The sequence below is a fragment of the Macadamia integrifolia genome, chromosome 4, assembly GCF_013358625.1.
Source record: "Macadamia integrifolia cultivar HAES 741 chromosome 4, SCU_Mint_v3, whole genome shotgun sequence".
NCBI classification, from domain to species: Eukaryota; Viridiplantae; Streptophyta; class Magnoliopsida; order Proteales; family Proteaceae; genus Macadamia; species Macadamia integrifolia.
The window spans coordinates 15,750,765-15,777,346 of NC_056560.1; the positions used below are offsets into that span (position 1 = coordinate 15,750,765).

Here is a 26,582-nt window from a genome sequence, read left to right on the forward strand (position 1 = left end):
GGGGGGGGGGGGTATTTGTCCCACTGTTTACTCCTGTTTGTAATCAAGCTTGTTACCAATAATCTCTACAAGAACAACTCCCATTTATTAAATGATGGAACCGATTCAAATCTCTCATGATGATCTCCCTTCCTGTGATTTTAGACACAAATTTTGCAAAAGTATGGCAGTCCACGCAAACACGAAGGTTCTTTGAGATGCGTATTGTTGTCCCTGGAGCAGAGCTGATAACTCCAAATGCAATTGCTAGCTTCTCACTGTGACTCTTAACATTGTTGCTCCTGTGTCCTTGGCTTGTACTATGGATTGTAGCATCCAAGAGATAACCTTGTTCCTGAGCTAAATTTATGATATTTTCCAAAGACCCATATATTTCCTTCGTTTGTGGATGGGATGTATCTCCTACTCCAAATCTGTAGATCCTTCTATTTATCTCAATTGTACTGTATCCAGGAACCTTCCTCAGACCAACATGTTTCATCATTGATCTTACCTTCCCAAACTCATCCCACTTTTCTTCTTCAGCATATATATTGGAGAGTAATATATAATGTCCTGGATTATTTTTTCCAAGATCTAAAAGGTTTTCCTCAATGCTTCTGATGAGGTCTGTTCTGTGGTGGATACGGCATCCATTTAGAAGAGCACCCCAAATACTAGCATTTGCAGGAACTGGCATTGTTTTGATGAATCCAAATGCTCCATCAAAATCACCAGCTCGGCTTAGAAGGTCAACCATACAAGCAAAATGATCCAAGCTGGGCTCCATGCCGAAATCCCCCATCAGATGAAAATAGGATTTCCCCTTGTCCACAGATCCTGCATGACTACAGGCTGATAGAATATTCATGAAGGTTATTTCATTTGGTTTTATCGCTGAATCTACCATTTTGGTGAAGAGGGAAATCGCAGCATCAATGTGACCATGCATTCCATAGCCACCTATCATGGCACTCCATGATACTATAGTTCTATCTAGCATATCATCAAAGACTGTTTGAGCCATCTGAAGATCACCACATTTTGCATACATGTCTGTTAAAGCTGTTTCAACATGAGAATCTTTCACCACACCATAGACTATGAGTTTATGGTGAACCCATTTTCCCTTCTCTAGATAACCCAAATGTGAGCAAGCTTGAATTACACTTAAGAAGGTCACCTTATCCATACTAAGACCTTCGGAATGCATCCAATCAAATAGCCCTATTGCTTCTACCGAATAACCATTTTGAGCAAATCCACCAACCATGGAGTTCCATGTTATAATGCTTTTCCTTCGAATGTTGCTGAATATTTTGTATGCAATGCTCACAGACCCACATTTGGAGTACATATCTATGAGAGAGTTCTGGACATATTCATTAGAATCAAAGCCTGTTCTGGAAATATGACCATGAATTTGATCCCCAAGCCGTAAGAAGCTCATATCTCCACATGCTGACAGAGAACTTGCCAGGGTGAATGAATCTGGAAACAGTCCTTGTCCCAGTATCTGAATAAAGAGTCTCAGTGCCTCCTCTGAGAACCCATTCCTAGCATAGACTGTTATAAGTGAATTCCATGAGACTAATTGTTTCTCTTGGATTGCATCGAACACCTTTTGGCAATCTCCAAGTCTCCCGCAACTTGCATACATATTGATTAGTGCTGGTCCTACAAGATCAAAATCAGTGTCTATACCTTTCCTGATAACAGAACCATGAACTGATCTACCCTCTTTGAGCAGAACCAACTGAGAACATGAAAACAGAATACCGGCCATGGCTACTGGACTGGGTCCCACTCCATACTCCTGCATCTTAACACAAATCTCTAATGCTTCTTGAAAGTGGCTATTCTGGTTGTAGCAGGAAACCATTGTTGCCCATGAAACATTACTTCTGTGAGATGCCTTCTCAAAGAGCTTCTCTGCACTAAGCAAGTCTGCACATTTGCTGTACATAACAATAAGAGCAGTCTCCAAGGACCTGGAATTCTCAATCTCTGTTCTCACTATATAGCCGTGAACTGCCTTAGCAAGTCTTAGAAACCCCAAGTCGGCACAAGCTTCAGTTATCCCAAGCATTGCAACGGAATCCGGTTTGATACCTTCAACGACCATCCTATAGAACATCTCCAACCCGCTGTAGGGTTGTCCACCCTGAACATAACTGGAGATGATCGAACTCCAACAAACCACATCTCTTGTAGACATATTATCGAATACGACACGAGCATCTTCTAATTTGCCTCTTTCTCCATACATAGAAAGCAATGCAGTCTCAACAAAGCCATCAGAGTCAAACCCACTTTTAATGATACTCCCATGGATCTTCCCACCCATACCCACATCACCAAGACCTGAACAAGCTCTAAGAAGAGATGGAAGCAAGAAACTATTAATTTGGGCTCGCTGATACAGCATTTCATGATAGAGTGTAATGGCTTCTTTAAAGTAGAAATTCCATACGTAGCTCTTTATCAGTACACCCCACATGAAAGGATCTGGTCGTGAGAAAGTATCAAAGACCAGTCTAGCAGATTCGAGACAACCCATATTGGCATAAGATTCAATTAATTTGGTGGAAGAAAGTGCGTCTCTGTCAAACCCAGTGATTAAGAGATGGGCATGGAGTTGTGACAGCATTCTTGGGGTGGTGCAGGATCTGAACAGGAGCATATAAAGTGTCATGGCTGTGTAGCTTGGGTTATCTGATCAGAAAGGTGGAACCCAAGATCATTTTGGTCGAAAAGGAAAACTGCTTATGGATTCCCTGATCCCGTCCATTGACCCATTGCATATTTACGTGAACCTCGAAACAACAGTGCAGAACGCAGACACCTCATGCCGTTGCTCCACGACCATGTTTATCCCAAATAGCAGTCAGATACATAAGCACCTGTCTTTCAATGCAAAGAGGAAAGGTAAGGGTTCAGAAATCAAATTTCTTTCAACTGTCAAGCCCTTGTCTTCTTATCCCATAAAGCCCCATTTGATTTTTTAGGGGAAAAAAAATTTATAATTTACATATAATTCATACCATATTTGGTAAAAATATTGATAGTTATATGGTCCACAATGATGCATGAAATTGAATGTTGAGCGATAAATAAACAATATATAAATAAACTTAATGTAATTGAAATGAAAGAAATGAGGATATTGAGATAGAAGAGTAATAAAACTAGAAGGCTCATAACGATCAAGATTGGTTTCAGTCGAGAGCGCTTTTAGTATCTTAAACCATGATCACCACCCACTTGCCCAAAAAACCATGAGCGTAATGATAGGATCCTAGGACACCATCTTATGTCAAAATTTTTTATGAAATCTTAATCTTGAATTTGATCTCAGTAGAAAGTTTGTAAAGGGTCTAAAAGGTTTGGAGGATCATATCACAGAATGACCCTAAAAGCTAATTTTAAAAAATAAATAAATAAATGAAACGAAGAGGAGAGAAGCCAGGGCTCAGTTAAATCCAACAGTTAACGTGCCAGAACAAAGCTGAAAAACAAGACAGCCACTGATAGCTGTATGTGGCCTAGCAGATTATAAAACCGAAGAAGCACTTGTGAGAAGGCCGTTGGTGCTTCTTTGATAAAATAGCACCAACATCTTCTTCTTAGGGCTCATCCTGTTGCTTGTACCTGAAATGATTGGCCCAAGCTGCAACATAGCTGAATATCTGAATAACAGTTGAACTCATGGATACTTCAATCATCCAGGCTACATGGTATAAAAGTTGCATCAGACTTTGAGCATAAAATTGAAAATAAAAAACTTGACTGGGTTGGAGTTCACAAGATTTTAAATATACAAATATCAATATGTACCCTTGGCTGGTAATCAAAAGGTAGAAATATTCTGTCAATTTTCAGCATTCACCCCCCAAAATCTCTCTCTCCCTCTCCAAGAATCTGTTCTGTTTTTTTCTTCCAGAAAGAGTTTCTAGTTCAATTGTCCAACTAGAGAGGGGAAGATTCCCAGTTCCACATAGAAGATATCTACACAGCATTATCATGAAGAAGTGAGCTTGGGATGGCAGTTAGCCTGTATAGTTGTAATTTAATGCCTATTGTCCAAGTTTCCTGCAAAGACAAATAATTTAACAATAAGTAAACAAAACAGACTTTTGATCAAGAGAACACGTTTGTACTATCAAAGATTGACGGTAATTTTTGGGAAACAGGAACTAAAGCATCCCACCTTAAGTATTCTCCCTACCATCCTCCTCATTTTCTGGATCCATAGGCACTTCATGGCGGGGTCTGTTGAACTTCTCACGCAGCTGCTTTATTGGAATAAAATCACCAGCTGTGTCCATTCCATAAAATAGGAAGGAAATATATGGATGGTCAAACCTTTCCTGCACAAGTTTTCCCATATGAGGTCTTTAGAAAGCTCATAGGAGCATATTATTCTCTGCAGTGAGTGCAGTGATGCAGTGAGCATCAGATGGCCAAGAGCACCTCGGAGCACGTGCCTGGATGCTGTCAGCCATCCGATGCTCACTGCATCACTGCACTCACTGCAGAGGATGTTTTTGCAAACAGCGGACCTGAGGACTTTTACTAACCATGTCTGGTTGATCAAGGGCTAATAAGTTCTCCTCTGCAACTGCAAACAAGAAATCATCGAGTATCAGGTGACATTCAGATCAGAACCAATGAAATGGCTAGAGTAAGCTTTTCAGGAAAAAAGGCATAAAAACAAAATGAGGAGGGGGTGCTAGCAGCATGAGCATCATTTGCAACAGAAACAGATGGGATCTCTGTAGGTCCCACAACCATACATTGGTGGGTTCCATTGCAAGAGTGGATCCTAGCCAATTGCATTACAAATGTGCAATTGTGCATACTATTTACAAATGAGAAAATAAGAACAGTGTAAGTAGAAATGGTTAAAAGAACAGGTCCTAGAACTGTGGCCTAAGAAAGAACTGAGCTGCATTAGAAAATATGGTTTCATGAAAGCATCAATGGAGAGAGATATACAAATGTTATCTTCCAAAAGGAGAACTGCAGAGCAGAGTACTTTACCATAAGCTACAAGCAGGTTAGGGTCTGCATGTACATCAACCAAAACCTGTGAAACAAAAGACCTGAAATTGTGAATTCTTTATTGTACAATGATTGCTCATTCAGCTCATCTAAGAAACTTGGGACGTTTGTAATGGTTTGGATTTCTTACATCGATTAATAAGCCATGTAAAACATAGATTATCTGCTCTAGAAATTATATCCACCACCAAGTCACTTGATATTACAATTCATATTGTACAATATTAGCACATGAGTCAGGAAACATAGGTCGGCGCTACCTGCCTCCTTTTGACAACTTCGAAATAAATTTCTGGTTGGGAGAAATTTTGAGGAAGACAACGAAGCTGTTTAGAGTTTTGACCTGATAAAATGGCTGATTAGATCCTTGAGACAACTTTTCAATACATGCAGTCTCCATCCAAGAACTAGATTCACAGCACATAGGATCCATTCCACAAACAACAGCTCGATAGCCTGAAAAGCCATGATCTCAAGTTCTCAACGGCTTATAAACAAGGGAAAGAATTATCTTCTCATTCATTCAGTGAATAAGAGAATGAATCAAATATAAGGAAAGAATTAAGGACAAGAAGCAAATATATTCATACACAAGCTTCAACCAAGGTCATTCTTAACCTTCCTCCCGGTTCATCTTTTCTCACTCATTACCATTTTTCTATTTTAAATGCACTAACATCCATGTCCTTACCAGTTACCACCATCTGCCCAAACAGACATTCCTGCTCAAGCTCCATTATCCACACCCTACAAACCCGTAGAAAAACACAGAAAACTAGAAGTAATGCTGCAGGAGGAATGAAATTAGATACCAAATATCTTATGCTTCACTTTCTGACCCAGACGAAATGCATACTGGGCAATTTCATATACTAATGCTTTTGCTGAAGCAGCCAGAGATTCTGCCTCCAGTTTAGAAATTTCATCACGCAATTCAGCTGCTAAAGCATACTTCTCACTCTCAATTGCTTTCTGCATGTCTGCACTGAAAAAGAAAGAGGCATGGTGATCTAACAAGATCTGAAAAGACCTTATTACCAACAAGGGAGGAAATCTCAAGTTTGACTAATATATAAACTCTGAAGTTAGAAGTAACACTGACCATCTAACAGCCCAAATAAATAAGTAACCACTTTTCCCCAACTTATTGGGGCTTATACAAAGTCACATGATTCAAATCTTAAAATCTATTAGTAGATAAAAGGATAGCATGAAGCAAGCCTCACCGCAGACGCAGAATGCTTATGCCCTTATCTTGGGCTTCACTCTTTGAGGACAATCCCCTTTTATCTTCTTGTTGTTTGATGACCTCTGCTTCAACCTTTCACAAGGAGAATATACTAAGAATGACATGACATTGTATGTTTCATTCACAAGGAAATTATGTACCTAAGATGTGGACATGTGAGTAGGAGATGGACATGGACTCACAAATGTTATACAAAATGACCTCAAAAAACTCAACAAGAAAATCCATTTCAACATCTATACAAGTGTATATGAGCATTAACATACATCTAACATTCACTTAGTTTCAGTTTATCAAATGGCAAAGAATAAAAACATTCGAGTTTGGGGGGGAGGGAAGGGGAGGGTGAGAGAGAGAGCCTAATGCCTCTACTGCAGAATATACTGTGAGAAATGTTAAGTTTTTAAGTAGTACCGGTAGGGGTACTCTTGGTATTCTTTTAGTTAATAGGGGAAATAATTGTCTATCATGGGTTAATATTGTAAGGGCAGCAGCGTAATTTCATATATTTTAACATTAATAAAAACCGTATTAATACCGGAGAGGAAATTCCATTCTCTCTATCCCTAGTTCAGATTTTTCCCATTCTTTCATCGTCTTCCCTCTCTTTCATTGATTCATGTGTAGGTATGGTTGTTCTTCTTCTCTAATATTGTCACATGGTATTAGAGTGGGTTAGAACTTGCTCTTGCATACTTTGTCTTTCTTCTAAATTTTATTTTTTTTTAGGTTTCTTCTTGTTGTGGTTTGCAGTAACCAATGCTTCCCTCTCTTACCTGAACCCCTAGTCAATTAAGAACTAGGGTTTTGTGTTGATGATGTCTACTACCTACATCAATGTGCTGCTGGTGCCTATCCTTAAGGATTGATTTTTATGCCTAACTCTCATTGAGCAAGAAATTCCTTGACCTGTGCAGCCGTGCAGAAGGTTTTCTCCCCATGTGATATTTAACATGGCTGCTGGATTTCTCTTCTCCTGTGGACTACGATGATGATTTGTTCATTATATTGAAGTGACATCTTCTATTTGCTTGATCATCAGATTTCAGCCTATTGATAAGTTTGTTTATGCGTCGCATCTTCCACCTTTACTTCATAGCTTTGCTTGTCATTATCTGCACAATCTGTAACAAAACTCATCATGAGGCACTGTCTCATCCTGAATGAAAATTCGCTAGGGATGTGGAAATGGGTTCTTTTTTCCCAAAACACCTTGCATGCATTGCCTGTTATAAAATGAAAGACTATTTATGTCTAATTTGTTTTGACCTCAATTGATCCATCGTTACTGCCCAGAGGAGAAGTAATAGGTAGGGATGACAGGATTTGAACCCGTGAAATTTTTTACCCAAAACGAAGGTGCTACCAAGCTGTACTAAATCAATCCCTTTTTATTTTTTACAGTGTTATTGTAGAGAATCCCTGCCCTGTTTTCCACATTGGCAATGCACCTCCACCGATATACAATATCTTTCTTTTCCCATTTCTTCTTTTTGGTCTCTTCTCTCAAAAGACATTAACCTTGGTTGATCTTCCTCCATGTAAGGAGTTGGTGTGGTGTCGTTGGGTGTATACAATCAAGTACACACTGATGGTTATGTTGAGCGCCTCAAGGCCCGGTTGGTAGCAAAAGGGTTTACCCAGACTTATTCGATTACTTCGAGAATTTTTCGCCTGTTACTTGGCTAAGTACCGGTAGGGGTATTTTTGACCACAAGAAAACCAATAGCCACTCACGTACATTACGTCCACTACCGACACAATCAACCACCAAACCTACTACAATGTAATAAGGATTTGGTAGAAGAAAACTCGATAGCCCCACTAAGCACGAAAATCTCAACCAGATGATAAGCTATCAAACTAACAACATTATAAAAAGAGATTGCAGAAGCGTATGAAATTGTAAATTTTGTCCTCTTAAATTAAAGCATCTTCCTTTGAGTAATAGTTTTCTATTTTGTATATAATAAAATGATGTCAGAATGTGTTTTCTAGAATGAAATTTCAATGACATTACCTCAGTAAGCTTGTTTCTCAATTGTTGTGCTATGTCGTACTGTTCCATATTCAGAGCATACTGTCATCTCAGAACAGCCAAACAAACAAAAAATTAGAGATTAACATTATAAACTGTTTTAGAGAAGAAGAATCAGAGACAGGTATCATTGAAAGAGAATGTGTACAACAGACAGTAGAAGCGGCAATTGTTGCAAAATAAACACTTCTAGAGAAGGAACCACTGGGCAATTCCATCTATTTTGGTCCTACAAGGAGAAACCTGGCTAATGAGACATGCTTCATTTGTTTTCCCTTAAGACCAGAAGACATCGAATTAATACGTTTTTCTTTTTTTAAAGCGTGTTCTGGTGAGATCAATACTGTTGATAGCTAATCAACAAGCAAAGGTGCAAGGGAAAAGTATCAACAATCCTTTGCGTCATTTCCTTATTTTACCAGTATTTAAAGGATCCCAAGTAATCCATGTATACATTCTGACCTAACCAATGAAATACTGATAGGGGCAGAAACCATCACTCCGACTAGGAGATATCATAAACAGCAAGCGAACAAAAAAAGATGATCATAAGTACACACATATTATTGGCGTCACTGAGGAAGGTTATTCTTTCTGACCATCGAAAATAACTGATTGATTGATGACAGTTGTCTGATTTGGTCAATTTTTAGTCTGTTAAAGGTCCAACCCTGCCAGTACCCAAACCATGGACAATCCCAAAGTTCCATCACACTGATAGATAAGACTGCCTAGTTAATAGGCAGTTATTGATTCAATCAGAAAGCCATACAACATGAAAAGGAAACTTGCTAAGCCATTTTATTAAAAGGAAAAGCTAGTGCAAGGAACTTAAGGCAAACCTGTACACGAGTTGCTAAGTCAAGCTGGAAAAAGAATATCAATATGTCCTCGTTAGCACTCTCACTGCATTCCAAACTTGCATCCATCCCCTCTTCACTCTTATTAAACAGCCAACCAGCTTCAACCCTCAACCCCCTTTGTTGTGATCTATTGGGTTGACTTGTTGGGAATGATCTGAGGACATGCTGGCGCCAGAGGGATTGTCCTTCAATCATAGAGGCCCTATGGGTTTTGGTTGTAAACCTGTATTCACTTTTCCACAGAGCAGAGGAGCCATAAATCCCACCATTTCCAGAAGTTGTCAAAGTGCTCACAGATGTACCCTGCACCATTTTCAGCAGCTGTATATTTTGTATCAACTCTAATCTGCTTCCGCCACTACCTTTCTTGGCATCGAATTCTTCAAGATTGCTACTCCAGCAATAGATCCTATAAACAATGAAAGAATACATGACACTAAACTCTTCCAACACACATAAATATATGTATATATATAGCAACATGGCATCTGGGGTATATAGGTACTTTTGGAGGTAAAGAAGATTATATATATATATATATAGAGAGAGAGAGAGAGAGAGCGAGAGAGGGCTACTAATGAAATAGAATGAAAAGACCCAAATGCAAGCCACAATGGAAAGCAATCGGTCTACAGGAGTGAAGTATGAACAAGGAAGTAATTGGCTTGGGGCTTCAGCCTCTCTCGGGGAGGGGAGGTGTATTCAAATAGGAACACATTTAGAGGAACCCAAAGTCCTCTATAGGTAGTGGATCACCGAATTGAAAATTGACACTTTGGATTTTCGATTTATTTTGTATCTTGTAAAGCATCAGGTTAAACAGTGGGCTCATATCCAAATAACAAAGTGGTCCAATCACAGTAAGGGGCCAGCTAAGCAGCAAAACCTGTGATCCTCTTTGCATTTCTGTTCAAACTATATCAAGAGGTCACAAAGCAAATGCATCAGTGCAAAATCTAATGCATGTCAGCATTATTAGATGCTTCCAAGTACTATAACAAAATCATTTAATTCAATGCATGCGATTACAAACTGTTATCAGGGGCATTTTGGCAATTGGCACTTAAGTGCAAAATATGATCAGACACCAAGTACCGTGATTAAAGGTAAGAAAATCAATACATGGTCTAACATGCTCTTCACTTGTGCAAGGTGATGTAGATTGGTAGTTAATGAAGGGTACATGGACAGGATACATCATACTGGACAATTAACAGCAAAATTGACCAGATCTTTTGACCAAGAAGCAAACTAAATTGGATTCTTCTTACAACTCAATATCTGGAGTTTTACCCATAACTTCTATGGTTACTTTCCAAGGAAATGCAATTGCTAGGATCTTTAAGATTGACTAACTAGAAAAAGTTTTGGGCTAGAAGATCTGTATGTCACAGGTACTTCTTAAGCAATGGAATCTGCCCAATGTGCACGGTAGAGACAAGTAATAAAAGAAACACTTCTCTGGTAAAACGTACAAGCTCAATAGCCTCAAGTTTAAGTAAGAATTATTGACTGAAAATAAAGAATTAAAATTCAATAAATACTTGAATTATTTTATTTATTTTATATCCTAGTAGCACTGTATATATATATATATATATATATGTGTGTGTGTATATATATATATATAAACTTTGAGGAACAAATTTGGATCCATGGTATATTAGATACTAAAATGTACCTTATCTGCCGGTGATGCAGGTATAGTATGCCGGAATGTATGTATAGACACACATATACATCACTTATTCGTTTAAAAGCTTAGACAAATAATTCAACCTATAAAGACTCAGGGTGTATTTAGAGTTGCAGGGTGGAAATCTACTTTGACAGACTTAACCAAAAAAGAAAAAAGATTGGACCTCCATTATTTGCTAAGCAAAGAAATAAAGTAATGTTCCTGAAACTTCAAAAATGGAAGGAAAATGCTTAGCACATGCATATAAACCAAATATGTTCGAATATACATGATACTGAAAACTAAAGAAGCTAAAACCACAATTACATTGTCTCTTTTATTTAAAAAAAAAAAAAAAAAGGCATGCAGAAGGCCAAGCACTTTCAATGACTTGCAGGTTTTTTTCCTTTAATACTTGCAAGATTTTTATTTTGATAAGCATTTAACGCTTTCAAGATTAATTTATACAAGTTCTTCTTTGAACTACCAAATAGAACAAGCCCACCAATGGTCAATAGTTCAAACAACATAGTCTCCTACAGCCAATTATGCTTTTAGAAACCAAATTGACACTTCAGTTCGTAAAAATTTCTTGTAACACATTTCACAATAATAACTTCTACCAAATAAAATCTCTTTCCAACCGGACTGTTAGTTGTTAGAGGGTCCTCCGTAATTAAACATCCTTCCAGTTTCCACCATGATAGTTTGTTATTACAAGAACCAAGGCAAGTGATTATTTGGGGGAGGACTAGGAGTCCATCCTCGCTCATATTAAGAATTCAGCAACAAACCCAGAAGTTCGCCTAAAGAATTCAGTTTTTACGAATCGCCAGCAGCCCAGCATATTAGGATCAATGAAACTGAAAATAATTATGAGGAAACCTAGAGTTTTAAAAGCGAAATCGAGAAGTGAGAGAGCTCAATCGAAACTATGAGCAAAGACCTCAGTACTTGATAAAAGTTAAACATTATGGTGTAGCAGAGTTTCGCATAATTACCTGACCTAAAACGCTATACTCAGAGGTGAAGAGACAGACTTCTCCGCGCATTTGAAGCTTCGAGAAAGAAAGATTGGAGCATTCGGGAAGAGAGATCAGTCTTCAGACAGAACAGTGTCACTGATAAAAAATTGAAACCCGAAGGAGAACGTTTGGTTTCTATTTGCCAAATGATTTGGATATGAGAAAAGAAAAGGAATACCTCACAAGCCAAAGCCTGGCCCGCCCCGGTCCAGCCATTAGTTAACCAGGCCGGGCCCATTTCAACAGCATATATGTTTTGGTGCAAATAGTGGGCGAGGGGCGCAATGGTTAAATTGTACTATTGCAATATGTTGATCACATGTTAAAATCTTAGAAACAGCCTCTCTTGTAAAGCAAGGGGTAAGGTTGCGTATATTTGCCCCTCCCAGATCTTACGGTAGTCAAAGCCTTGTGCACTATGCTACTCTTTTAAATGTTTTGGTGTAAAACCAACTAGCTTATCTAAATTGGACAAATCCCTACTGATTCTAGGGTTGTTCAGATTAGATTGGAATTAGTTGGGACCTATAGAGATCCAACTCTATTAGACTTGAACTTCTGAAAGCAAGGAAAGTAGGTAGGCTAGGGAGATGCTCAAACTAGGGCTTTTATGAGAGCCCGGAAAGTTGGGCTAATAGTTGTTGTTTGCTCTTCCTATTGGGAAGCAGACTAATCCTGGTAGTTTGTCCCCTCTAGTGATCGTGGCCAATCCAGTTGCGAACACTACTAGCAGCTTTCGACCTAGCAAGAAAAGACCTGCCGCTAGATAAACGGGCTAACGCGCCCATGCAACCAAGCAATGGCTGATCTACGACCACCATTGCCTTGGCTCTGTTAGGGGTGCAATAGTTTGATTGCTACGCATGCTAATGCACAACGGTGCTCTATGATCAACTAGCCGTTGCTTGTTAGGGACGAGTACTACACGAGCTCATAAGTTAAGTACGGAACGAAGCATAAAACCTCACTATATCAATGAGTGAAGGGCCCGCCAAAGCGAGGCGGCTTTCCATATGTGGAAAGGGCAATTATATTTTCCCTTAAATTGAAAAATAGTTAGTCAACAAAATATAGATAATAAAGGAAAGAAAAATGCTACCTAGCCATATGGCTCGAACACTAGCATGGGCTAATGAGGGGTACATAGGGGCATCATCAGGGGTGAGAATTTTGTATTTCAGAGGGGCAATATCATCATTTAATTCCACTGCCTATATTTGGGTAAAAGGGCCACATGATTATATAGCATTCTTTTTTGCACAAAAATCTCCTGCGGGAGGCAGTGAGTGACAGTGAGCATCTGACGGTTGGAAAGCATGTCAGAGTCCTTCCAACTATTCGATCTCACTGCCAGCTGCAAAGGATTTGAGTCCTTCTTTTCTTCAATAATCAAATACTTAAAACTATTTTTTGTTGAGAGAGAGAGAGTATGATTATCGAAGAGAGCATGCTTAGAGGGGTGATCACACCTATTAACGGGTCACACCAAGATGGTGAACATGGAGGTTGTAACTACTCAGAAGTAATGGAAACCATGTTTCTCTCACAAAAGATCAAATGACACCAATGGTTACCCCTTGCTGATATTTTCACTTAAAAAAGATTCATCCTCTTCATGTAAAGCACATTCACAATATTTGTTTTCAGATTGGAAATCCAGGGACCCAGGCTGGCCCATGTTTGGCTTAGTAAGGGCGCCTTCTTGGAAATTTGCGCGCCCCTCGGCGTGCGTGAGAGAGAGACACGGATACCCCATAGGCCTTATAATAGATAAAGAAACTCCGCCACGATCTACTGCTCTTCGTAGCCTCTCCAGAACTCCTAATTCATTTCCCAGCTCCTCTTCAGTTCTTCGCTCCCATCAGTTTCGGATCCCAATTCAACCAACTTCTAGAGTTCTAAGATCAGACATGGAAGTGCATCAACCACAACACGAACCTGATACCTATTATGACTTGGTAATCCTTGGCGCCTCTGGGTTTACAGGCAAATACGTAGTAAGGGAAGCTTTGAAATTCCTTGACACCCCTTCATCTCCCCTCAAAACCATAGCCCTTGCTGGCCGGAATCCAGCCAAATTGGATGAAGCTCTGAAATGGGCTTCTCACCCGGCATCCCCTCCTTCCATTCCCATTATTAAAGCCGACATCTCGGATCCTGCTTCACTTCGAGAGCTTTGCAGCAAAACCAAGCTCGTCTTGAACTGCGTTGGCCCCTTTCGCCTTTATGGAGAACCCGTCGTCTCTGCTTGCGTTGAAGTGGGTTGCGATTACCTGGACATATGTGGTGAACCTGAATTCATGGAGAGAATGGAGGCTCTGTATCACGACAAGGCCGTGGAGAAGGGGTCGTTGGTGGTTTCCGCATGTGGGTTTGATTCGATTCCGGCGGAACTGGGTTTGATGTTCCATTCCAGGCAGTGGGAACCACCGTCATTACCGAACAGAGTTGAGGCATATGTGAGTTTGGAGTCGGACAAGGGGATAGTTGGGAATTTCGGGACCTTTGAGTCAGCGGTTTTGGGTGTAGCCAATATGAAGCAGTTGCAGGAGTTGCGTAGGTCTAGACCCAGAAGATCTAGGCCGGTGGTAAGACCTTTCTTCTTTCTCTCTTCTTTATTTGCTGCATTTCAATGTGAAATATTACTGTTGGCTGGACTTCTATGAGATTAGTGAAACATCTCAAATAGTATCAGATCACATCATAGCATGGATAGACCATGCTAATCCTTACAGATAGTAATAGAGCACAAACCTTTCTATGTGCAGACCTGCAGTTTGTGGAGCTTGGCATTTTTAGCACTTTTCAGATCTGGATTCTTAATCTTCCTATTCTATTGCCATGCTCCTTCTTTTGTGAAGGAATCTGTATTTAGTTGTTGATTATTTATCGCAGAATAAGCCAAAAGAAGGAATATTGAGTAGATAAACAGGTCAAACCCGCTTTGCATGTCTGTATGGACATGGGTTTTCTTGATTTCCTTTTATTCTTCATATGGGTTGCTTTGCGGTATGATTTTACCCTCTTGACATTTTCATGGTTTTCCTGTTGCTTTCTTTGTCATGCAACTGTAAACTCATGTTACTTATTGATCCGAAAGAGCACTTCCATATATTTGATCCCAAGTTCTATTTTCATCTTGGAAATATACTGTTCACTGCGCTGGAGAATTTTCTTTTCTTCTAGCAGGTAGTCATCTGTCCTTTATTTGTGGATACTGATATATGTAGATTTTGAGTTCTTGGTATCAGATTATATTCATTAGTTGTCATGGAGATTTTTTTTTTATTATTCCAGATGATGTGTGGCCTGTGTCTTTTTTTTTTTGCTGTGTGGTGTGGGGGTTTGGGGGGGGGGGGGGGGTTGCCTTCTGGACCCATTTTCTTGACTCTTTTTGTTTGAATCGAAGGTGGTATTACACTAGGAAGAATGTGTATTTCTGTATTGTCTCTAGCCCTACTGGTTTCTTAGCTACACTGTCAACCATTAACAACAATGCAAGCAGTCCAATTCTTTGTGGGATCGGGAGGCAATTTCGCATGTAGCTAATAATGGCACACAACCTATTGAAACAAATTGAAAACTTGAACATGAACATGACACTTCTACTTGTACTTGTTTATTAAATGGTTCATGATCTGTTCAACACATTCAACATGCCAATGTGATCAACTCAACATGACCTGTTCTAGTAAACCCTCAGTACTATTAAAAATGTTAAAGGTAAAGAAGGGTTGAGAGGATTACAGAATACAGACTCTCAATGACTCGATGCAAACATTACCCTTTCAGAAAAAAGGGCTAGGCATTTTGAACTGAACTGGACCAAACATGATTATGGCTGACATGAACCTTCTATCCATGTCACATTCATGTCTGGTCACTTGTGTAAGGAATCACCACCCCAAGCTGAACTTTCTTTTCAGTTTCTAATTACCCATTTTCTAGATGTTATATTATGGTGTATTTAGAAACATCTTAATTTGAGAGGTAACAAGGTCTACTTAACATAGGGTGGAAGCAGTCTGTCTAGGTCTCCGGCAATGGATAAGGATCAGGAACCATTGTCTGATAGATCCCAGATTAGAGATTTAAAAGGTCTGCTCCTCACATAATTTCTAGCGGTTGTAAAAAAGGGGCAGACATTATGGTACAAAATCCCATAGTTCAAAATTGAGGAACTTAGATCAGGATTTCTCTAGCTGGCCTAGATAATATGAACTGGACCAACCTTTTGTAAGCATATATTTTATGAGTACAGCAGCAGAAGGGGAAGAAAAATTCTTGTACTGGTTATTAATTTGTAACATACAAAAGAAAACCATTCATGGTTGAGGTTAAGTTGGTACTAACTATAGACTTTATCCCTGATTTATTTGACTTCACATTTGATGTTAGAAGTTATCCGTTTTGCAGATTCCTGGACCCCCTCCAATGAATGGACCAACATAGATCACCAGAAGACAATTGGCCTTTGGGCTGTTAAACTACCTTCAGCAGACTCCATTGTTGTGCGAAGAACTCTTGCATTTTTAACGGATAGCCCACGTGGCCTTCCTGGAATGGAGGAAAGTGAGGAGCAGATGGAGTACAGAAAGAACTTCTGGTCAAAGGTGAAGCCAACCTATTTTGGGGTCAAGATAAGCTCCAAGTCTCTGTTGGGTGTTCTACGATTTATCACAGTTGGGATCTCCATCGGCCTCTTTGGAAGAACTGCTATTGGGAGGTGGCTACTCTTAAAGTTTCCCTCCTTTTTCAGCCTTGGGTGGTTTAGGAAGAAGGGTCCAACCGAGGAAGAAGTTGAAAGTGCTACATTCAAAATGTGGTTCATTGGGCATGGTTACAGTGATGGTAGTCTTGCATCACAGGGAAACAGAAAACCAGATACAGAGATAATTACCAGAGTTATGGGACCAGAAGTTGGATACTTGACCACTCCTATTATCTTGATTCAGTGTGCTCTTCTTGTATTAAACAGACGCAACGACATGCCCAAAGGAGGTGTCTTCCCCCCTGGGATTGTTTTTGGCCCAACTGATCTCCAGGAACGACTCCAGCAAAATGGGATATCCTTCGATATTATCTCAAAGAATGCTGTTCCAGTCTAGTCTCTACAATCTTAACTAGATGTTTTAACCTTCAAGCAGTTTTAACAGGAAATGGATAGCGTCCAGTTTGTGAACTTCTGATAGAGACCATAGGCAAGCAATAAATACAGCTTTAAATTTAACCATTGCCTTGTGGTTGTATTTGGTTCAACATATAAGTTTTCCTTCTCCTTTCCTGGTAAACCTGGCCTTTTTTCTGCACGTATGAATTATGCAGTGAAATTTTTTTCCAGCTTGATTCCTGCATGTAAGTACTTGAACCAAGCCTAGACCCGGTGAGGCCATACTTATGGGCTAGGCCAGGAAGCAAAAGTCATACAAGACCAGCAAAAAATATCAGTGATGTACATCTCTTAAAAAAAATCATGAATGCTTGTTGATCTAAAGAGATCTCACCGTAAACTTACAGCGGCTTGCCAAACAAAGGCTAAGAGAAAAAACAACTGCTTAATGCATTTGGTGAGTTATGGTGTGCAAAAATCTCATACTCACCAAGAGGTCTCAAGTTCGAACATCTAACTGTTACCTACTTCCCTCCCTACCTATCAAAAAAATAAATAAATAAATAAACAGAGGTATGACTAGCATACTTTGATGGGTTTTTTCCACTCACACTCTGGTTTTGTTTTATGTTTTGTTTTGTTTTAATTAACACGATTGATATTTAAATCTGATTAGTCTCGCTAGTCCATATTGATGCCACAATCACATAAACCGAATCATACTTGGATTAGATAAGAACCATTCAACTTTCGTCAAAAACAGTGAAAAACAACAAACACCATAAGTCAACAAACACCCTGTGTAAATAACCCTAGAACCACACACTTCCCAAGGTAAAGATCCCATGTCAACTTGGCTACTACCTTGGCTACTACCTTATCTACACACACCCTCTCATATCGCAGGACCTCATATTCTCTCTCCTCACTAAACATTCATACTTGGACGAATTTGATCACCCAGACATCATCGGTTGGAAAACTACACTGGTGTCGTAGCAATTCCTCTCCATATAGTACTAGTTTAGTTTCGAGAGAATAGCTTCACTTAAAACAAAAGAAAATAGAGAAGATGATATGGCCAATGGAATTGAAGCTACGCATGGTGGATTGTAACCTTACTTGACTACATCTATCATCTACTCTTTCTCCATCTCCTCAACATCAAACATTTGACAGTAGGAACTAGGATCTCTAGCAGACAGGTACTCCTGGAGCAGAACTAGCATAGATGATGCCAATTATGGTTATGAGTCTCATGACAAAGATTACGGAGACCAAGAGCATTCTGGTAAATTCATATCCCAGTAATATTTTCTGCACACACAAACAAAAACAAAATACAGGGGCATTGCAGCCAGGACAAGCAAAAAAAGTATAAATCAAATAAATGAGAAGAGATAATCCAATTCCTGTTTTAACCCTGTACATTTTTTTGGGGGGTGGGGGGATGGTTTGGGGGCAGAGTTATCAATTCGGCCGAACCGAATTTTAAAGAATTTTATCAAAAATTCGGACCGAATCCGAATTAAAAATAAAATTCTTTAAAATTCGCGACTTTTTCAAAACTGAATATAAATCGCGAATAATTCGGACCGAATCCGAATTAAACCGAATTATTCGGTTTATTTAAAAAAAAAACAATAAAAAAAAAAAAACAACATAAAAACAATAAAAAAAAAAAAAAAAAAAAAAACCCAATAAGCTTTTTTGACCGAATCCTTCAATTAATCATCCGAATTATTCCGAATAATTCTCCGTCCGAATAATTCCCGAATCCGAATTTGTTAACTATGTTTGGGGGTGTGGGTGGGGACCATTAGAAGTCAGAAAAACCAATCTTCAACCTTCAGCCTTCAACCATCCTCGTACCTAAGGTTTGGGGGATGAGGGAATCACCTAGTATACAGAAACGAAAAGGCATTTATTCCATTTTATGAAATTTTAAAGAACATTAAATTTAAAAAAAAAAAAAAAAAACTACAGAGGAGAGCGAATAACTGAAATTCAGATCATGCTCGGCTTAAACCACTTGATTGCCTGCTTATGCAGTGTGAATGACATCTCTATGGTCGCTGATATATGTATTTTGTTCTAGGGTCCACAATAAGACCCTTTCCTCCATTGACTTCAAGGTCATGCCTGCAAAAAAAAAAAATAGCGCCCACAGGTTGTAACCCACAATTATTCTCCCAACTTCCTTAGGACACCATATAGTCGCAAGCAAAAGAAAGTGAAATCAGTTTAAAAAGGAAAATGGAAATTTTTGTCATCATATCTGTAACTACCTTAAACTCATGCTAAATATGATGATCAAACTTTTCAAGTGGAATCTTTATTTTCCTTATTAAATCTAAGGAATTTGACGGAAAAATGTAATAAAATTTAGGGATTGAATTCCGTGTCTGGCTGCGTAACATACACTAGTGCCTCCCTGTGTCTCTCTCTCCTCCCACAATAGAGGGGCAGATATGTGATTTCAGAGGGTGGGAGATAGACACAGGGAGGCGCTAGCTATGCTATGCAGCCTAGCAGCGTTCTTTCTCCCTAAAATTTAATAACCAGATTTGCAATGTTCTAGAGTTAGTTACAGTGGTAATGGTCACAAAGGTCTCCGTTTCAGTTTTGATTTAATTTCACTTCCCTTCGCTTTCTTTCTCATGCAGCCAGACGGATCCTTCATCAGGGGAGAGAGACATAAGATCAAAATGTTTCTAAAACAGTCTGGGGATTAAATCATTCAAGGAAAAAGGTCCGTGGTGTGAATGATCTGATGATCCAAATGGATTCAAAACAGGAATATTTCAGTTTGTGGGTATCACTCAAGAACCGCAGTCGGATTGCCGGATCCAATAGGTACTTAAATAAACCGATATGTAGCATAAGCAGATTGCAATTTGGACCCACCCACAAAAAACAGGGCATGCCAAAAGACATTAATTGCCTGCCCAGCCCTGTTTGCACCCCTTTAAAGGCAATAGGGAAGAAGCACAATCAATCATATGAAACGAAAGAACAGAAAAACTCAACTGGAACACAAAATCAGGGATGGTCAACTGCTCACGAGGAACGTATCTGAATAGCTGCAGAAGTCGATCGACATATACAACTTTCTTCCACACCTAAAGATAAAGAAATTAGCTTCAGGCACAATTGAATGCAGGTAATTTACCAATCAATTGATAAATACGGAAACACTTAAGACGTACCACAGCATCTACAAACAATTGCAGAGCAAGAATTGCTGCCTTCAATCCAAACGTTGGATGAAGTACATATATTGCCTACATCAAAGGAGAAGAAATCAGAATCAGAGAACAAAGTGATTCTAGACAGATGGGATACTTGAGGTGCATACATGCAGGTTTCGCTGGTGCTTCCGACCAAGAATTTGTTGCATTCTCCTCATCCACCCCAGGTCTGGTTGACTGTCATAGTCCACAAACAAAATTAAAGAATGATATGATGAAAAGCTGAAGAGATTTCACATATTTAAAATGCAGACCTCCCTCTTAACTTAAATGGTAATATAAAAGATTTCCAAAAGTTCACTCAGATTTTTTTCAGGCAGCGTCACTTGATAGCATTTCCCACTAACAACTAACATATCAAGTGCCTTGGTTGTGAAAAGAGACAATGTCCTTGCTGGAAGCAGGGAAACATCAGTTTTTCTTTTCGTTTGGTTCTTTTCTTTTGGGTTGGGGGATTTGATGTGGATCCAGGGTCCTGAAACACTATTCAAATTGCTTATGAGCCCACACAATTATACGTTACACAAAGGAGAGGAACCAATGGCACTTTTGCAAAATTTCAGTAAATTTAAGGACCTTCTTGAATAAGAAACAAAACAGAAAGAGATTTGGGTCAATTCTACTTGATATTAATGACTCTAAAATAAAGGGAACTAAATTTAAAAAAAAAAAAAGCAAATTACGTAAGTCCCAAAATATTCCTATTTCTAACTGCATCAGGCTTGCTAGGAGAGGAGGAGAGACTGGGGGGGCGTTAGTGTAAGAGATTTTCATGTTGGCGCTTCCAAAAGATTTGAATATTTCCAGCAAAGATCTGATATGACATTTCTCTATAGAAAAAAAAAATGCGCACCAGCAACACTTATCACACGGGGAGACACAAGCTCCAAATTTTTTTACAATAATGACAATCATTGGGAAAATTTTCCCACAGAGCTGTTTAGGAAAGGATCTCCTTACGGGTAGACCTAGTTTCACCATATGGGAAGAGTGATGTAGCAAATCTTACTGTCGGATATCTATAAAATGGTCAGAATTGGCCATGTGTCAAATTTCTGACTCAAATTCAAACATTTTCCCTACTAATGCCATACCCTCCAACAATGTATGTCGACACACCCCCACTATAGTCTTGTTAACCCTTTTGGTAGTCCCAGATTTTTCATTTCCTTGTTATGCCAGCCGGAAAACTTGGCTTGTTATTAATTTGGCAACATGTTTGTTGATATTGATTGAGGAGTTTGGTGGAGTTTAGCTTTCTGAATCCATAAACAGTCACCGTCATTGGTACTTTAACCCTATAGGTAGGTATCGGTGGGGCTTGCATAATGTCATTGTAGTTAAGGCTGCATTGAAGTAGCGCTTTTCTTTTCGAAGATATACTGAAGTACCAAAGGCGAACAGGGCTGTTAGAAAGGGGAACCTGGGGTCTACTGGTCCAAAAAATTGCAGCAAGATCTGACCTTCCATGTGGCAGGACTAGGTGACCATTATGGAGATTCTTTCCTAAATGGACATTTAAGAAATCCGGGTCCACAATATTTTGTCAATATATAAGTCTCCAGAAGATAGCAGTCAGCAAATAGAATTGATCTACGCATGACACACTTAGTTACATAATTCATGTAGAAGTAAATAGCCTCATTTTATTAATTGTTACTGCAAGACAATTATACCATACTTACACTTGTAAGGACGCTGCAGAGTGGAAGTAAACAATAGTGTAAGGCTTCTGTATTATGGGCTCAAACTCCTGAAAATTTTAATGGTCAACAGAACAGTTTTAAGTCCAAAAAGATTAACATAAAACTTGAACCACAACAAAGAAAGAATTAAAGTCGTCAAAAATAGAAACATGCATTTGGAAACATTTAATCAAGCAGGAAAGAAAAGGGAAAAAATTAAGGAATATATATATATAGGGATTCAGCAAGACGTGGATCTAAGATGATTGTAGCTATAAAAACTCTCAGAAATTTTGACAGCTTAGTAGGACAGGAGATTTCATGAGCTACCAATCCTGCAATGAAGCAAGACACAGTTTGATACCTTTACTATGTAAAGCACAAACCGCTCTAGATCAAGACAACGAAGCAGAAAATGAGCGCCCACAACAACCATTACAGGACGCCCCTCACTGTCTACACCACCACGATATCTGAAATGGCAAAAACGAAAAGCTATATAAAATACCAGAACCTCAAAATGGCAGTAGAGACCACTTAAGCTGACTTTATTCAAAATATAAGAAACTTACACATGGTAATAGAAATCATATTGCACTAAAAATGATGGCCTAGATAACCAATGACATTAATTACACAGTAAAAGAAGACTTCCAAAAGCAATACAAATTAACATAACATGATGTGTGAAATCAATAAAAATATAAAATCAGTGAAGAGAAATATAACACATAAACTTACACAATCTTCATTTCTGCAATTTCAGAAAGATTAAGAGAATTTGCTTTAGCGAGGTATCTAGAATGAAGTGAATATTCTTCAGCAGCAGACAAAGGAGGGCCACCAAGATCACCAAACCCAAGCAATTTAGCACAATTAAAACTGCTCTGTGCTTGAGCAGCTTTCTCCCACTGCTCCTTGCGCCTCTGATCAGGATCTTTCATCAGGGACATAAATGCAGGATCCAGATAGGATTGCAAATATGATGAATTCCTGTCAACATTATAATCTTCCAGTGAGAAGTCAATCAGTGGAAAAGGAGAAGAGACCAAGCAATAAAATACGGATTTCCACTACAGGAGAACCAAAGGGCCCTTATGCGTAATATAAGGAAAACACTCTTTGGAGCAAGAAATATACAACTTACAGTGCATTATAAGCTAAACTCACACAGAGAGAGAAGCTCTGTATGTCAATTCCATAAAATTATTTATGAGATGGAGAGGGACAAAATATCCAAAAAGAGAGGAAACAACTGGGGAGAAATTAATTGCTCAACAAGCACATGGCTGCTGCAGCTCATCCGTTCACTGCAATACATCCAAAATCCCCTGAACAAATGTGCTCCAGCGCTATTTTGCATCAGAAAGTAAAGTTATTCATGAATTTAGTCATTTTGTGCTCAAGGACTGAATGACCTACCTAGTAAACCTGATATAATTGGCCACCCTCATAAACCAATAAACTGACCAGAATGGTTTAATTTGCCAGTTTCATCGGAACTAATCTAAAGAACCATTATCACAGATATCATAAAATAAATTGTCCAGATAAACAATTATAGATTACCAAGACTCAAAAGAAACCTTAGAGCCATATAAACTCTATTTAACTAACCAGCTACCTATAGCTACCTATAACAATCAGGAAAACATTTCCACCAAAACCCTACATCAACTTTAAACAAAACTTTCTTGATATCTTACCACCATGTCCCTACTACATTCTTTAACTTGCAGTCGTAAACCCTCTCAATAGGCTAACCAATATCCTTTCCAAATGCCGGCCTTCTAGAAGACCCATCCTCCCCTTTGACAAGGAATGTATCTGGGTCAACATGTCCTCTGGTTCTACCATTTGTGACATTATAGGAAAACTAGCTTTTTGTGCTACTATCAGCCACCTCTGGATGGGGCACAACATTCGTAGATGGACCCCCAAATCTCGATCTCTGAATAAGATTTGGAAAGCTATCTCCTTTGGTGTTGCCTCCAAAGCCCAGTCGCTCCTCTCTCCATAACCGCCCAGTTCCTATTTCCCTCAGAAACTCCCACATCATTACTTCTTAGAACCTATAGGTTGACATCTTCCAACCCCCTTGACCGATGCGTGGCCTACCCTCTTCCCTCTTTATGGTTTTGTCTCGGCTCGGAGCAAGTTGGAGATTTTGAGTTTTATTTTTATTTATTTATTTATTTATTTATTTTTATGTTCTGTAGTGTTGTTTGTTGAGCTCCTCTTTGTTTGGCTGCTCTTTGTTGGCTTTTGCCTCCTTCCCCCCCTCCCTTGTATAGTCTTCTCTTGGTAATGAATTATTTATTCATCCAAAAAAAAAAAATCCATGCAACCATATATCTCCATTATATTCCATTAAATATCCCCATTTTCTTTAATAGCAACCCTAAACCATCTCAATATGCTAATCGATACCCCTACAACCAAATGGTTGTCAAATGAAGCAATCATAGTGGACCACCAGCTAAGACCATTCACTTAAACAGGTCCTAGGCTCTAGCTTCATAGGAAAACCACAGTTCCTTCACTTGGTAAGAGATTATTCTGGTTCCATAACAATCCTTGCACCTCAATGCATGCCTTATCTTGCATAAAAATGTAATAGCAGATGTTACTATCACTTTATTGACACTAATTTTTTGAATCAAACTAATATATCTAAAGACATCCATCCAACACTTGAGAAAAAAAAAAGCAATGGAGGTGTCTAAGAAATTAGAGCCTTGCAGGTGTAACAGCCAAACCAAATGTGTTACTCTATTGATGGTGATCATAGATGTATTCAGTAGCATGAGGAATGATTTACCTTTTTTGTTCAAATTCAAGCATTTTTTGTACATTCAAAAGAATAGCTAATCAATTATCTCTTTGCTCGGTTTCTTGGCACATGGGGAATTTCCTTTTCTCATCAATGAAACTTGTCAGGAAAAGAGATGCTAAAGTTATTTGAAGTAAAAGCTTTTTGAAGCAAGTAATAAAAAAAAAAAAAAAAACAAAAAACAAAAAACAAAAACAAAATGTTCAACAAGCCCACCAATGCCGAACAACGCAAAATCAGCTCAAGATCTGACTAGTTTCAGTAATAAATTACTACACCTTTTTATATAGAAAGTTATCGCCTTCACTATGCAGTATAAAAGCATAAAAAGTATCAGTGTAATACAAGGATCTAGTTTCACATCATAAACACATCCATTTCAATAACCATGGGGTTAATTCCTCACCAACTATCTTACTAAAAGATGATAATAAAAGATACGGAGTTCCACTGACCGTCTCATTGTCAATCCAACACCACTGACAGGAAGATCTGCTACATCCATGGGGGGTTTAGGAGCTGTACTAGTTACAGCAGGCAAAGGTTTGATTCTGATTTTCCGTTCATCTAATATTGTCTCACCATTCTCATCCCCAACATCCGCAGGAAGCTTCGACACTGCAACTTCTTCCTCATGTTTATCCCGGGGGAAGTAAAGTGGAAGTAGTCTGCAAGGTAAAATGGATTATGAATAAAGAAGCCACCAATAGAATTCACAGTATAAACCAAAAATATGTGCTAATAACAGTATTATTTATTGGTATAATGTCCTTTACACAGTCCACCTAGTTCTGCCATGTGGTAGGATGACGTGGCAATACGAACCATTGTATAGATAGGGCAAGGTCTGGATGTGAAACCCAGGTCACAATACCCTATTTGGGTTCGCAATGGGCCCACCCAGATGATACACAACTCAAATAGTGAGTGAATCTGTAAATTAATGAAGTTCAAACTTACATGGGAAGGAGTCCATTCTATGTAAGTGGAAATAGAGTTACAAGTGAGGGGGGCAGTCTTGAAATTAAAAGTAAATTAACGACCAACAACAACAACTCAGCCTTATTCAAACTAAATGGAGTCAGCTACATGGATCTGTGCAATGGCAAGATAAGAAAAAATAATATTAAAAGGAAAGAAACAACAACAAGAAGCCAACAACCACTCAGTAGAACCCGCCTAAATGGGATCGGCTGCATGGTTCCTAGCCCTCCAATCAGCCCTATTCAAGGTCATAATTGGGACAGGAACTAAACTATGTATGTCTTTCCTCACTACTACTGCTATGGTCATTTTAGGCTACCACTAACTCTTTTAGCTCCTTCAATCTGAATCTGATCACTCATACTTACTGGTGCATCCCAAGGCCTCCGTTGAACATGGTCATGCCACCTCAAACAACTTTCTTAGAGCTTATCATGAATCGGGGCAACTCCCAAATCAGATCTAATACAGTCATTTCTTACTTTATCCTTTCTAGTTTTGCTGCAAATCCATCTCAACATCCTCATCTCTACTACACATAGCTTATCCATATGGCTCTTCTTAATTGACATACATTCTACTCCATATTTCATAATCGTTCATTCAACTATCTTATAGAATTTTCCTTTAAGCTTTATAGCAATATGTCGGTCACAAAACACTCCAGACACACCTCTCCACTTCATCCATCATACTTTAACTCTCTGTGAAACATCATCCTGTATATCACCTTCTTTATTTATGGTTGACTCCAGATATCCAAAATAATCACTTTGTTAAATCTCTCTAGGGGTGTCAAAACTGGGACCGAACCGGTTAGGCC

General features: G+C 38.9%; 4 protein-coding genes across 5 annotated transcripts; 1 reads left to right on the forward strand and 3 right to left on the reverse strand.

Moving 5' to 3' along the window:
• Window positions 1-8: 8 nt before the first annotated feature.
• On the reverse strand, window positions 9-3,621 carry LOC122077082 (putative pentatricopeptide repeat-containing protein At1g69350, mitochondrial). The gene has a single exon (XM_042642864.1). The coding sequence runs from the start codon at window positions 2,672-2,674 to the stop codon at window positions 53-55; it is 2,622 nt and encodes an 873-aa protein (XP_042498798.1). The 5' UTR covers window positions 2,675-3,621; the 3' UTR covers window positions 9-52.
• A 128-nt stretch (window positions 3,622-3,749) lies between these two features.
• On the reverse strand, window positions 3,750-12,037 carry LOC122077083 (clp protease adapter protein ClpF, chloroplastic). 2 transcript variants are annotated; one of them, XM_042642865.1, is made up of 10 exons: window positions 11,873-12,037; window positions 9,173-9,602; window positions 8,313-8,372; window positions 6,270-6,364; window positions 5,856-6,028; window positions 5,387-5,499; window positions 5,023-5,068; window positions 4,560-4,600; window positions 4,208-4,349; window positions 3,750-4,071 (listed from the first exon to the last, which is right to left on the reverse strand). In XM_042642865.1, the coding sequence occupies exons 2-10, from the start codon at window positions 9,503-9,505 to the stop codon at window positions 4,049-4,051; spliced, it is 1,026 nt and encodes a 341-aa protein (XP_042498799.1). In that variant the 5' UTR covers window positions 9,506-9,602; window positions 11,873-12,037; the 3' UTR covers window positions 3,750-4,048. The 2 variants fall into 2 exon arrangements, with proteins under 2 accessions (XP_042498799.1, XP_042498800.1); XM_042642866.1 differs by having other exon boundaries at window positions 4,190-4,349.
• A 1,493-nt stretch (window positions 12,038-13,530) lies between these two features.
• Window positions 13,531-17,187, forward strand: LOC122075400 (probable mitochondrial saccharopine dehydrogenase-like oxidoreductase At5g39410). The gene is given in 3 exon segments (XM_042640412.1): window positions 13,531-14,484; window positions 16,313-16,343; window positions 16,346-17,187. Coding segments are annotated over 3 exon segments (1,602 nt in total). The 5' UTR covers window positions 13,531-13,572; the 3' UTR covers window positions 17,005-17,187.
• Window positions 17,188-18,832: 1,645 nt separating this feature from the next.
• On the reverse strand, window positions 18,833-25,444 carry LOC122075568 (rho GTPase-activating protein gacY-like). Its single transcript, XM_042640640.1, has 8 exons — window positions 25,231-25,444; window positions 22,684-22,935; window positions 22,307-22,415; window positions 21,943-22,010; window positions 20,365-20,434; window positions 20,216-20,290; window positions 20,037-20,128; window positions 18,833-19,148 (listed from the first exon to the last, which is right to left on the reverse strand). Exons 1-8 carry the CDS (start codon window positions 25,278-25,280, stop codon window positions 19,073-19,075), a joined length of 792 nt encoding a protein of 263 aa, XP_042496574.1. The 5' UTR covers window positions 25,281-25,444; the 3' UTR covers window positions 18,833-19,072.
• Between the last annotated feature and the right edge of the window lie 1,138 nt (window positions 25,445-26,582).

Excerpts from the sequence above, each read along its gene's own strand:
- LOC122077082 (XM_042642864.1), bottom strand. The coding sequence starts at position 2,674 with ATGACACTTTATATGCTCCTGTTCAGATCCTGCACCACCCCAAGAATG.
- LOC122077083 (XM_042642865.1), bottom strand. The coding sequence starts at position 9,505 with ATGGTGCAGGGTACATCTGTGAGCACTTTGACAACTTCTGGAAATGGT. Across the intron at positions 6,365-8,312 it reads TGAGAAACAAGCTTACTGAG|GTTGAAGCAGAGGTCATCAA; the intron begins GTAATGTCATTG and ends TCCTTGTGAAAG. Across the intron at positions 5,500-5,855 it reads AGTGAAGCATAAGATATTTG|GCTATCGAGCTGTTGTTTGT; the intron begins GTATCTAATTTC and ends ATGGCTTTTCAG.
- LOC122075568 (XM_042640640.1), bottom strand. The coding sequence starts at position 25,280 with ATGGATGTAGCAGATCTTCCTGTCAGTGGTGTTGGATTGACAATGAGA. Across the intron at positions 22,936-25,230 it reads GTTGGATTGACAATGAGACG|GAATTCATCATATTTGCAAT; the intron begins GTCAGTGGAACT and ends TAATGTTGACAG. Across the intron at positions 22,416-22,683 it reads ATTGCAGAAATGAAGATTGT|ATATCGTGGTGGTGTAGACA; the intron begins GTAAGTTTATGT and ends TTGCCATTTCAG.